Source organism: Lolium rigidum, chromosome 7 (assembly GCF_022539505.1).
Source record: "Lolium rigidum isolate FL_2022 chromosome 7, APGP_CSIRO_Lrig_0.1, whole genome shotgun sequence".
NCBI lineage: Eukaryota > Viridiplantae > Streptophyta > Magnoliopsida > Poales > Poaceae > Lolium > Lolium rigidum.
Window position 1 is genome coordinate 334858997 of NC_061514.1, and position 13720 is coordinate 334872716.

At 47.5% G+C, this 13720-nt stretch overlaps 1 protein-coding gene across 2 annotated transcripts; it reads right to left on the reverse strand.

Annotated features, from left to right (window-relative positions):
* Positions 1-8470: 8470 nt before the first annotated feature.
* On the reverse strand, positions 8471-13013 carry LOC124679503 (F-box/LRR-repeat protein At3g26922-like). Of its 2 annotated transcripts, XM_047215243.1 has the most exons (6): positions 12688-13013; positions 11371-11571; positions 11153-11259; positions 9553-10374; positions 9313-9465; positions 8471-8904 (listed from the first exon to the last, which is right to left on the reverse strand). In XM_047215243.1, the coding sequence occupies exons 2-6, from the start codon at positions 11465-11467 to the stop codon at positions 8518-8520; spliced, it is 1566 nt and encodes a 521-aa protein (XP_047071199.1). In that variant the 5' UTR covers positions 11468-11571; positions 12688-13013; the 3' UTR covers positions 8471-8517. The 2 variants fall into 2 exon arrangements, with proteins under 2 accessions (XP_047071199.1, XP_047071200.1); XM_047215244.1 differs by lacking the exon at positions 12688-13013 and having other exon boundaries at positions 11153-11224; positions 11371-11422.
* Positions 13014-13720: the final 707 nt, after the last annotated feature.

Genomic DNA, 13720 nt, shown 5'->3' on the forward strand with positions numbered 1-13720 from the left:
GGCCGGGCGAGGGCATGTCTCTGTATTCCTCGTAGGTTTGCGGGGCGCGGGATCCGCCGGCGGTGACCTCGGTGCCATCGCTGCCGACCCCTGCCGGCTCGCCTCCGCGGCCGCGTCCTCTTCCGCCTCCTGAGCCTCCGCGTTGGAACGCCATGGCGACCATGTCGGATCCGCCACTCTTCTGGTCATCAGGGTTTTTGCGTTTGTGGCCGCTGTTGTTACCGTTATCACGGTTCTTCTTTTGTTGGTGCAAGGGGATTGCTGTAGCTGCGATATCACCGCCCGCATCGTCATCGGCGGCAGTGTGGTCACTGGCAATGGAGATCATCTCGTCCAAAGTCAGTTTATTGGCGTTAGCCAAACATGTGAGCTTATGCCTCGGCAATCCTCCTCTCTGCAGTCCACCAATGAAGGCGTACATGGCGAGTGGTGTGGTCGACGTTTTCGCACTCGTTCCTGCATGCCAACCATCGCGTGAGGAAGTTTCTTGAGGATTCTCCCTTCTTCTGGATACAAGCTTGTAAGTCGCTTGCTGTGGCAGGTCTTTTGTAGGTGCCCCTGAAGTGTTTCTCGAAGGCGGTCTTCAAGTCAAACCAGCAAAAGATAGAGTTCTTCTCGAGGTCGCTGAGCCAGATGCGGGCTGGCCCTACAAGGTACAACTGGAGCATGCGGCAGGCGATATTAGGGGTTCCTCCGGCAAAAGTTACTGCATTGTAGTAATCCTCAATCCAAGTGTCCGGCCTTTCGGTGCCATCATAATGCTTCAGGTTTCCGGGTAGCTTGAGGGAGCTCCGTGGCTTTGGTTCCTCTCGAATCATCCTGCCGAAGCACTTCGGTCCGATGTAGTCGGTTCTGTATTCGTTGAGGCGTTCCCGTGCGTCGCGCGAGCCGTGACGGGGGGACTGTGAGCGAGAGCGAGATCTCCGGCCACCGCCTCCGCCTCCACCTCCGCCGCCACCGCTAGGGGGTGGTGAGGGAGACCTGCGAGGGGGCCGATCCGACTTCTTGCTTCCACCTTCAGACTCTCCCCGGCCCTCCCGGTGCTGGCTCCGGCTCCTGTGGCTGCCTTCGCCGTGACGTTGGCTGCCCTGGTCGTTCCGGCTCCGGCGAGGCTCCGGGTCGCGCTCCTCATTCCGGCTCCTCCTAGGCTCGGGATCACGATCGTTGTTGTGATTCCGGCGAGGTTCCGGCGTGCGCTCCCTGTTCCTGTTTTTTGAGGGCACCACGTTGTCGCGAATAATAATTCCACCATGCCCCTGAGGCCTGGTGTTTCCGGCTGGACTACGGCGGCGAGGGGGACGCGGGTACCCATTAGGCGGAGGAGAGGGGTTGCGGTACTTGTCTCGTCCAGAGTACATTGGATCCTTTCCCTTTCTCGGATCTGACGGTGGCGTCTTTGACGGTACGGGGATCGGATTTGGGTGTTCCCTGGTTTTCCTTCTGCGTCCGAGGATCCGGTTCGCGATTCGTCATCTCGATGGCGATTGTCGTGGGCGTCCTTCTGCGCAGTGGAGACGCAATGCTCCGGGTTAGATTCCAACTTGCGCGAAGTGTCTGCCTTGCTCTGTTGTTTGACCGCTGAAGCGACGAGCGTGCGCAAGTAATTGATGTCAATCTCCTCGTCACTTTTCTTCAGGATTTCTGCAGCTTTCGTCATATTGTCTTTTGGGGTTGCAAGCGGCTGTTGCTCTGTTGGAGTTGCGAAAGTGATCTTGCGGGGAGCTATCATCTCACGCCGGATCTTTTCAACCTCCTGGTGAGCTTCAACGACCTTGTCTTCCCAATGCTTTCGGAGTTCCTTGACTTGTGCCAATCCTGCGTCCACCTCCTCGCTCACGGCTGGATGAAGTCTTCCACAAAAACTGCGGCGTGCTTCCTTTCCTCCGAGCATGGCGGCTGCGGTGTCCTTAAACTTCTTGGTCTGTGGCCAGCAGCTCCACTCTTTTAGCTTCTAAAGCTTCTACGTCTTCGGGAGTGATGGGTTTGTTAAGAATATCCGAGCGATAAACCGCATCCATGCCTGCTTGTGCGACCATCTCTTCAGGTGACAGGAGGCTCTCCGAGGAAGAATCCTTACGGGGTCGCTCCCGCGACATCGGAGATCCGTGGCGGGATGGCTGGGGGTCGGATTGGGTGCCTGCGTCTTCTGATCCGTTTTCTCCCAGCGCCGCTACAGTTGCAAGTACCTGCTTTGGCTGGACGGAATCAACTTCAGGTTGCTCACCGTATCCGAGTTCCTTCACCTTGCGATCGAATTCTGCAGTGTCCATGGATTGGGTGTCGCCGGAAATTGGGCTTAAGTTCCCCAAAATTGACTCTTCAGCCGGAGTTCCGCTTTCTCCGACAGCCTCTTGCTGATCCGGAGCAGCGTTGTTTTCCGGGGCCTCGACCTGCTCGGGACCAGCTCCGACTTCTTGAGGGGCGGTTCCGGCGGTATGGGCCAAGAAGTGTACAAAGTGACACCTTTGCTTCTCTAACACCTGGGAGACCCAGGCGGATCTGCATTGGTCTTCCACCGTTATTTCCTGCTCAGGGGCGGATTGGGTGGGGTTTGATTTTTTCGGATCTAAGGCGGAATCTTCGCTAGGAAGTTCCTGCATCTCAGATCGGATCTTCGCGACTGCGTCCTGCTCAACGGCGGTCGCGTCAGCGCTACTTACCAGTGGGTTTCCGTCGGAATCGACGGTTTCCCCGATGAAGATGTGTATGCCGCCAACTGGGACGATGGAGAGCTTGACGGGGTCGGTTTTAGCCGGAATCCAACATTCATCCGGAGGGACGATCGGCAGACTTCCGGCGTAAAGGACACGCCCCACAGCGATGGTGTCGTCGTAGCTTCCCATGGCGGAACCCTCCCGGTTCCGGCCTCCAGACGCCGCAGGCCCCACGGTGGGCGCCAACTGCCGTTGCCTAATCGACGGTACCTCGGAGGAGGGATCCTCACGAGGGGGAGAAGAAGTAGGGGCCATAGGGCGGAGTGCACACGGGACGGTGGTACGCGAGTTACCCGGCTTCGGAACACCCGCACGATGACAGGGGCCTACCGCTCGCTTGTCCGGAATTATCTGGGCGCTTTCGCGTTGTTACATTGAGTTGTGGTTGTGCCTCTAGGGCTCCCGGGATCCGGCTTATAAAGGCGCACGGATCTAGGGTTTACATGGAGAGTCCTAGCCGGATTACAGATAGCCTAACTACGGTTCAATATCTTGCCGTGCACGTCACGGATCCACCTTCCATATACGTCGTACTGGATCCGGGTTCCTCATGGGCCTCCATGGATCCGGGTTACTCCTAATGTCGGTACGGATCCGGCTTACTGATCCTAGGCTGGACTTCTTCCTTCATGATCAACAGCAACTGGGCCGCCCGATGGGCCACATGCCTCATCACCATCCGTGGGCCACCCGGGCTTGCCGGATCTAGGCACTGTCGATGGTACACCCATGAAGTATACCCACAACAGGCGGTAGTAGGGAAGGTGATCGAGGACGTGGAAGAGAACCCATGACAACCGGAGCAAATCGTACGCCTCTAGGACGGGGAAGAGGTGACATCAAAAGTTGGAGGTACAATGCCCTAGCATATGTTGAAGGGCAAGAGTCTGATCCCGATATGAGAGATACGGCGACTAGCCCTGCAAAAGATATGGACACGGATAAGATGGCCTCAGCTGATTCTATAACTAAGCGCAGGTTGGAGATGGGGGATGCTGTGCCAACAAGTGAAGATGATATTATTGATGAGGAGGCTGGGAAGCCAGGGGACATGGTCACGGATGGGAATATTATTCCTCCACTAATTGTGACTGATGTGTTGAATGACCGGGCTAAGCGCTCGAAGAAGGACGGAGCAAACTCCACTTCACAAGGATCGGCGGCCTCCCTCGAGGAGTCCGTCCGGTCGCAATGAAAATTATAAGCTGGAACTGCCGGGGGCTTCGCAAGTCTGCGGCAGTTCATGCGCTCCTGGAGCTCCAGGGGCGGTTAAAACCAGATGTTCTTTTCCTGTCCGAGACACATCTGAGTAAAGTTAGGGCAGAAAATCTGAAACGTAAGATGTTCTTTGACCATATGATCATGTCTGATAGTGATGGTAGGAGCGGTGGTCTCCTTATGCTTTGGCGCAATGATCTGAACGTCACTTCAAGCCGGGTTCATAATAATTATCTTGATATTCGTATTGATGAGGGGAGTAATGTTGCTTGGCGTATCTCTGGTATCTATGGTGAACCTAGAGGTGATCAGAAACATCTGACTTGGGGGTACATGAGAGACCTGAAGGCTATGGTTGATCTTCCTTGGGTTCTTCTAGGAGATTTTAATGAGATCCTTATTGGTGCTGAGAAAGAAGGAGGAAATCTGAGACCCCAGAGGTGTATGCAAGCCTTCCGTGATGCTCTATCTGATTGCAACCTCGAGGATTTGGGGTATGTTGGCGACCAATTTACTTGGAGAAGAGGAAGAATGAGGGAGAGGCTTGATAGAGCGGTTAGCGATCAAAGGTGGAACTCTATGTTCCCCTTGGCTGGGCTAGTCCACGAAGATTATAAAAAGTCTGATCATCGACCAATTACGCTCGATTCCACCTACTTAGAATCAGCAAATAACCCAAGAATTATACGGAAGAAATTTTTTGAAGCTCGCTGGCTGCTTGAAGAGTCTTTTGACTCAACGGTGAATGAGGCATGGGCCTCGGCCCAATTAAATGGCTATGGAAGTCTGGCCGAGAAGCTCCGGGATGTGCATGCGGCCCTGCATGTCTGGGACCGGGAAATTTTGAAAAAACCGCGCCAACGGCTGGATGAGCTCCAGCGAAAACTGAATGAGGTTATGGACGGGCCATTATCGGATGAGGCTACTGCCCGTCAGCGTTCGATCCAACTTGAGATGGAAAATTTACATGAACAAGAGGAAGTTAAGTGGGTTCAACGAAGCCGAGCAAATTGGATGAAATATGGTGATAGGAATACTAACTTTTTCCACAATTTTGCTTCGGCAAGGAGGAAGAAAAATCTCATTAAGAAGTTGAAATCTGAATCTGGCGATTGGATTGAGGACCAGGATCAGCTCTCTGATCACATCAGAACCTATTTTGCTGGCCTCTTTTCTAAGGAGGTTGAAGTACCTGACCCTGCAGTCATTAATAAAGTGAAACCTTGCGTTACTACAGAGATGAATAATATTCTGTGCGCCGAATATACTAGAGAAGAAGTAAAGAAAGCTCTGTTTGAAATTGGAGACCTCAAAGCTCCAGGGCCAGACGGCCTCCATGCCATCTTCTTCAAAAAATATTGGTCTCTGTTTGGGGAGGTCTTGACAGATGAAGTTCTCTTGGCGATTAACTCTAGAGTGATCCCTGAAGGTTGGAATAACACTACAATTGTTCTCATTCCAAAAGTTGACAGCCCCGAGAAAGTGACTCAGTTCAGGCCGATAAGTCTCTGTAATGTCCTATACAAAGTTATTTCAAAAGTTATTGCGAAGAGGCTGAAAACTATATTACCAGAGATCATCTCTTCAAACCAGAGCGCCTTTGTCCCAGGGCGCTTAATCACAGACAATTTTCTTGTTGCCTATGAGTCCTATCATACAATTAAGAACAAGAAGGTTGGGAAATATGGCCTGTGCGCCATCAAGCTAGACATGCATAAAGCATATGACCGCGTTGAATGGTCTTTTCTTCAGGAGATTATGCTTAGGCAGGGGTTCAATATTGTTTGGGTCAATCTGATAATGGAATGTGTATCCTCTGTACAATATCAAGTTCGGGTGAATGGTAATGAATCTGCTCCTATCACACCGTCCAGGGGGCTTCGGCAGGGGGATCCCTTGTCCCCTTATTTATTTTTACTCTGTGCGGAAGGGCTGTCGAGTTTACTAAAATATGAAGAAGAGGCGGGAAATATCATTGGTGTTAAGGTCTGCCGTAATGCCCCTGTTATCTCTCACTTATTATTTGCAGATGACTCTCTTATTCTTATGAGAGCTGACATCTCGAATGCCCAAGCCCTGCATCGAGTTTTGAATGACTATTGTGCCTCTTCTGGTCAGCTTGTGAGCTCTGGTAAATCAAGTATTTTCTTCAGCCCATGTACTGCAACCGAGGTGAAGGAGGCCATCTGTTTGGAGCTTGACATCATGACTGAAGCGATTACAGATAAATATTTAGGCTTGCCGCCTTTGATTGGCATTGACAAAACTGATTGCTTTATGCATTTGATTGACAGAATATGTAGCAGATTGAAGGGTTACATGGAGAAGCTACTATCCTATGGAGGAAAGGAAGTTCTTTTGAAAGCTGTTGCGCAAGCTATTCCTGCGTATGCTATGTCGGTATTCAGACTCCCTAAATCGGTAATTAAAGGGTTCACAGATGCTATGTCCCGATACTGGTGGGGAGATGATGATGATAAGAAACATATGCACTGGTTCGCGTGGTGGAAAATGTGTGTTCCGAAGAAGAAGGGTGGGATGGGTTTCAGAGATCTTGAAAGTTTTAATCTCGCAATGCTTGCTAAACAAGCCTGGCGTCTTCTTTGTGAGCCAGAATCTTTGTGTGCCCAAGTTCTGAGGGCAAAATATTATCCGTCTGGCGACCTCCTTAATGCCGAGCTGAAAAAGGGCTCATCATATACATGGCAAAGCATCTTTGCTGGAATTCAGACGTTTAAAAAAGGGTATATCTGGCGTGTTGGAAGTGGTGAAAATATTGACATATGGAATGATCCGTGGATCCCATCCTGTCCATCTCGGAAGATTATATCCCCCCGTGGTAATGTCATTCTCTCCAAAGTTTCTGAGCTGATCGATCCTACATCAAGGTCTTGGGATGAGGAGCTACTCCGTGCTTGCTTCTATAGTGTTGATGTTAATCGTATCCTCAAGATTCCTCTGGCTGTGGGGATGATGGAGGATTTCGTCTCCTGGAATTTCACGAAAACAGGTATTTTTACTGTTCGCTCGGCCTATTATACGGAATGGGACTATAGGCATGGAAGAAAGCTCCTACGTACAAACGGCCAAGCGTCTGCAGGTACGAACCCTGTTTGGGGCAAACTTTGGTCTCTCAAAACTTCTGCTAAGGTGAAGATCTCTACATGGAGATTACTTCATGGGACTATTCCCTGCAATTGCGTTCTTGCCAACAGGCACATTATCACCAGTAGTACATGTCCGGTCTGTGAAATCTACTGTGAAGATACCCTCCACGCTTTCTTCCAGTGTCCCCGAGTCGCAGAAATCTGGGAGCATTTGGGATTGGCTAACCTAGTTAATGAGATGATTACAGTTGATAGACTGGGATCGGGTGTCTTGGAGGCTATACTTCTGCTCCCCGACCGATCAGCGCCTCATATTTCGGATGTGGGATTAAAAGAACTTGTGATTACTGCATGTTGGTATATATGGTGGCAACGTAGACAGATCGCCCACCAGGAGCCAGTTTCCTCACCGGCGAAATCTGCTCAAGCCATTCAAGCGATCACTACAAACTACTTTAGAGCCTCGAAGAAGAATGCATGTACTCGTATTGAGGGTTGGGAGAAACCCAAAGAAGGGTATTGTAAACTGAATGTGGATGCATCATTTTATGTTGAGACATTTACAGGAGCTACAGGTGCGGTCATTCGTGATGATCATGGAGGTTTTGTGGCTGGCAGTAGTTGTGGTATTCCTTCAATCTCTGATGCGGCAACTGCGGAAGCGTTGGCTCTTCGTAACGGTCTCCAGTTGGCTGGTCAGGTTGGGTGTACGAAGATTATTGTCAACAGTGATTGTATGGAAGTTATTTCCACCATGCTTGATGGAGGAAATTCTATTGGAGCAGCGGCGGCGATCTATGAGGAGTGCACCTTTTTGGCCAGGAGCTTTGCCCATGTTCTTTTTGCACACTGTGGTAGGGATAGTAATAGAGTTGCTCATACGTTTGCCTGTAAGGCGGAGGGACCCCATACCACTTGGTTGGAGGATCCGCCAGATTTTATTTTTGAGCTTCTCACCAACGATGTAACGATTTACTGATCCCGCAGCAGCAGGTTTTTTACGCACTCTTTTCCCCACCAGGGTACCTAAGGGGACTGGGGGGTTTTTAATGAGGCGGCCTGCTGTCTTAATATATGGTGTTTTCAAAAAAAAAAAGAGTAAATATTTTGTCAAATACTTATGTTAGCAAATGAAAATACAGCTTACATTTCTTTATGGAAGGAGTATAGTAAAGATCACTAACCCTTCCATGGCGTCGGCTAGTTTTCAGGTGACAACCAATCGAGGGTGGTGGCAATGCATTTTTAGTCGTGTGCCTGGACCTTAGAGGAATGTGACGATGGCAACTGCTTTCTATATTGTTTGGCATCTACGGAAGCAGCCTAGCAGAAGATTTTTATAGAGCAAGGCGATTACTAGTGTCTGTTTGCCTTTGGCATCCGAGTACGGCGCTTGTGTGCTCAAGCCATAGGTACTGTAGCGTGTTCGCGACGAGGTGACATTTTCAAACAGATGAAAAAATGTTATCCATACAGCATTACAGCGGAACCCAACACTTACTGCAGTTGCAGGGCTCAAGAACCTTAAATTTCACTGTTGGGGGAACTTTCCCCTCGATGTATGTCCTGATAGCCACAACAGCCTTTCGGGCTTCGTTAACTGTATCCTTATCCAAAGGAAAACACTTGGCAAACTTTCTCCTATGATACCCGTTGGTGGTGTCCAGAATAAGGTGCTTTAGTGAAGTCGCATAACCAAGAATACATCTAGTTAGTTCAATCATGGTCTTCCAGGGGCGAAAGCCATTGATAATCACACTTTTGAGCTTGCCATGGCGGTGTTTCCGAATGCAACCTGCCAATGAGAAGTCTTCGCCAATTTTGACTCCAGGAATAAAACCAGATTCTATGGTAGGCACCTCTACCTGCATGGATGTACTTCCCGATATCAGTTTCTTAAGCAAAACTTTGTGACATAATATTGTTAGTCCATTTTTAAGTACATTATAGTAAATCAATTGACCGTAAGAGTTGGGATGAAGGGCATCCATACAGAAAAGTAACACCAAGAACAGTTGATTCTTAGCAAGATTGAGTTTACTAAGGTAATGCGTAAGGTATCACCGATTCACAGTTAATGTAGTAATTCATTGTATCTACTGCATAAAACTGATGTGACAAAAATAGTTTGTAAGAAAAAAGTACATGATAGTTCACCAAATAAAAATGAAGAAGGGCCGAGCTAATCTGTCTAGTTATAATCAAGACAAGGTATAATCTACTAATAATTATTTCGCATAAAAAAAAGTATTGAGAAATGGAGAATGACTTACACGCAAAACAAACATCTTCAAGTTGGGAGAAGCATCAAGAAAAGAAACCAAAGAGCAGAAGTCGTAATCTGGAGAACGAGTTGGTATGAAAAGCTTTATCTCCAAATACTTGAGGTGCAGGAATTTACCCAAAACCATTGGTGTATTGACTTTCTGAAAAAAAAAATGCCCAAAGATTAGAACTTATTTATAGCTTAGGTCAACAAATTACTGAACTGGTACACGAAAGATAACACTAACCTCATAAAGTGAGTACAGAAAAAGAGTTTCGACATTTGGCGCAATGGATAAAAGCTTGGTACTAGCATAATGGAGCAGGTTAGGCACATCGGTACTTGTCATCTGCATTTTCTTCACTTGCAATGAACCTCCGAGAGAGATAGGTATTGTGGGGCCATCATAACTGAGGATGGAGACTTTCGGAGCACTGCATTCTATCATCTGCAACAATTTGCAACTGTACACGTCCAGTCTATTAAGCTTCGACAAAAGATGTGATAGCTTTAAGCAACGTATATCATAGCAGTACTCGAGGTCCAGATGCTCTAATGCGAAGGAATTGGACAGAAGAAGACACAACTCCTCCTCAGTAATACCAACATCATGCAGACGAACAGTCCTCAAACTACTCAAGCAACCAACTTTGCCTACAGAATGAAACAAGCAGCTACTGAGGTGAAAATACTGAATTGAGTGTGCCCGCTCGCGAGATAAAAGTGAACCAGGAAAGTTGTACTTCATTTCGTTTTCTATGGGGAGCCCTAGCACAAATTCTTTTATCCCAGGCGTAAGTGCAACTTCTAGCCAGCGATCAAGATAACTTGGATGCACACTGAAATCATTGCGAGTTTGCAATTTAAATATCTCCACCCCAACGCCAGAGTGATTTTGCATGATGTGGTCAACTCTGTTGATAAAATCTTTTGTTTGTTTGCGAAGTGCTCTCATATCAAATATGAGCTTGGGATAGCATCTCCAAGAGTGAAGAAAACTATGAGACAAGCAGGCAGCACGAGCAGCATCTTCCATTGGCATAAGTGCATGTATCTTCCAAAGGATATCCTGCAGAAACATGCTACAAGAATTAAGTGTTGAAGAGTGTTGGCCATGATGACTTGTTGCTCTACATTACTCATTGAGATCAATTGTACGCCCCGTGGAGCGCGTACCAATGGATTGTACATTTTACTAGTTCAGAGCTGGCATGCCCTACAAATGGACTTTATGTTTCATGTTGAATAAAATTTGAATAGGGGTGTTTTGCCCTCGGGCTCTACGACAAATTACTGAATGATTAACTCCCTCCATCCCATATTACTTGTCGCCTAAACGAGTGAACACACTAAAATGTGTCTAGATACATGCAAATCAGCGACAAGTAATATGGATCAAAGGGAGTAATTCAGTTACTGTTATCAAGCAAACATGATTTGAACATTGAATTACTTTATGCCAAAAATTAGAAAATATAAGAGGATGCATTACTGCCTATGTTTGTAAATACACATTGTTTTGGTCTTGGGAACAGCCTCCAACGTGCAGCTTTGACTGACTTTTCACATAAGTATGTTATAGTAAGCATATATTATGTCACCATTACAATGTTTGTCATGACGAATATAATGATTCTATTTCACATGAAAAACTATAAGTTTTACATAAAATAGTTGACTTTTCGCTTTCTAGGACATCTCATCTATTTCCGAAAAAAGGAAAGTAGTACTCCCTCCGGACCTAATTAATTGACACAGCTCAGGAGTACAATTGTAGTGGACATAGTATATGGCCGCGCGCATTAACTTGGTCCAGGGGGAATATTTTAGTTGCAGTTACATCATACCTCTGGAAGGGTAACCTCTGGCTCCAATACATCAGCACTCAGAGAACCATCAGCCTGTTGGCAAGGTGAAACCTTCCTTTCAGCATGAGAGACAGTTAATCCAACATCTGTAGCCCACCCAACAAGGTCACAATATAGCACAAGAGAATGAGCAAGGATCGATACAATTACAACACATTTACAGACTCTACACAAGTATAAGCTGCTTGAGGCCTTACCAGTTATAAACTTCAGCGGATGATGAGATGCAGGACTGCAGGACGATGGGAGGTCAGCAACAGGCTCGAGTGGACGTGGGGATGAGGAGGAAGCCATCGATGAGTTGGAAAAGGCAACTGTAGCAAACTCTAGGAGATGATGAGATTGACAGCGGGTCTTAGCGTTGTCTGATGTTGTTCACTTTATTACCAAAGGGACCACTGTCATAGCGCAAGAACAAAGAGCATTCAAATGTAGTTTGTTTAATTGCAGAAGAAGAAATAGCACACTGTAACGCAACATACTATATACAGGTCCATCTTAGTATGCAGCAGCACAAAAATTATTTACTAGAACAAATCCAGATCTAGAGCCCCATTGTGTCAAGAGATGACACCCGCTAAGACCTTGGACAACACCGAACTGGATGGAACAATGAACAATGAACAATACATAAATCGATGAGTTGGCACAAAAGAGCAAGCTTATTTTTTGATTTGGATAAGAAACTAGACGTGCGGCTTGAAAATGAAGCCTAGACAGTATTTTTTTAAGACCTTACGTGAGACGCGCTTGAACCGAGGAGGCCGATCTCCAGGGAGATCTGGCCAGAAGATAGTAGGACATGGGGCAGGAGAAGAGAGATCGTGCCTCCTCTACCTCTGACACAAGGAGTCATGCACAGAATTCTTCTACTTCCGACACAATACTAAACAGGGCACCGACTTGTCATGGAATAGAGGAATCGATAGATTACGAAACAGGCAGCCTAATTTCTGAACAATGACTCAAATGAGCGATATCCGACATCATTTGTGTTTGTGAAAAGCGCTGAAACTCAACGGTTCATGCTGAAAAAAAAAAGGTGTGATGGCTCCACTCCTGAGTCCATCCCCTGATGTATATTGCGATCTGCCACCAGTGCTGGCTATAGATGGCGCCACGTCTAAGTTGATGAACGAAAAAAAAAAACACTTCACGTGACAACTTTCAACTCAGTGAAGAACAGATTTCAACACCAAACACATTCAATTAGTTGAATTCAAAGCTTTGCGCTGATATGATTTCAGCTTTCATCTGACAGAACACAAACGTTCGGCCGTGATAAAGAAACTGAGCACTGAACTCCAGGAAACGTAGGTTTCAGCTCACATGACACTGAACTTTTGACTAGCGATAGCGAAATCGACCCCAATTAAACTAGATAACCAGTATAAGTTAGTGCAATAGCATCCATAAATCGTGTGTATTATCAAAATTAACTCGGAAATTTGAAGTTAAAGCCCCAAAAGGGAACAGATCAGGATCACCCAGAAAATGGGGATTTTTATGCGTACCACGTGGAGGTGATGAGGAAGGGCAGCGGCGGTGGGGCGTCAAGCCGCCGGTCGCCGCTGACTAGATGGACGGTGGAGGGGCAGAGGCGCGCCGGGAGTCGGCAGTCGCCGCTGACGAGACGTGGCCTGCCCGGGGATTGAGGACGTAGCCTGCACCGGGTGCTCAACGGAAGCAGGGAGCGGAGACAGTAACCCGCCGTTGAACGAACCCCGCTGAAGAAGAGGGGCTACGGCGGCGGCGGCGCCCTTGGTGTCAGTCAGGTGGTGGTGCGCCGGTGCGGTGCGGTGCGGGGAGAAAAGAAACGACGGGATTTGGGTCTTTTCCGTCTCGCTCCGGAAAAGGGAAGGAAGACGCAGGGCAAATTCCCGTATGCTATTCAAATTCAAGTTCCTCATCTTTTTAGCAAAATTCCCCATACAATTAGACTCCGCATCGGAGATAATGTGGGCTCCAAATATGAGATTCAATCCTGTGCACGTTTTTTATTTATTTTTCTTTTTTTACCCTTCTCGTTTTCTTATTTTACCTTTGCTTTTTTGGGTTTTCGCCTTTTAAAAATTATCGTTTCTACCGGCGGTAGCGAGCTTCAACTCAATTTGCGCAGTGGCGAGAACGAATCGGACAAGTTCAACTCCGGTGGAAGTTATGTCGATTCGTTTGTAGGCGGTCTCAATTCAGTGGTGGCATGCGTGAATCGCGTTGCGGTGAAATTAAATCGGGGAAGAGTTTGGGTATTGGAAAATGTGCTCGGCAGAGGATGGAGGAGAGAGATAAAACGTTGCGTATGTGGTCACTTATCGGTGCTAGTGGGATGTAAATAACTGTTTCGCAAAATGAACTCTACGTATTTATATAAAAACTTGAGCACCTCCAATTTTTCAGAACCGTGGAGCTAAAAGGGAGGACACCGGAGCACACCTCCGTGAATAACACAAAGAGAGGAACAATGAGAGGCATGGAACGAAGGAGCTCTATTGAAGAAATCCAGTTTGTGGTATCACGACACTAAGAGCATCTCCAGTCGCGTCCCCC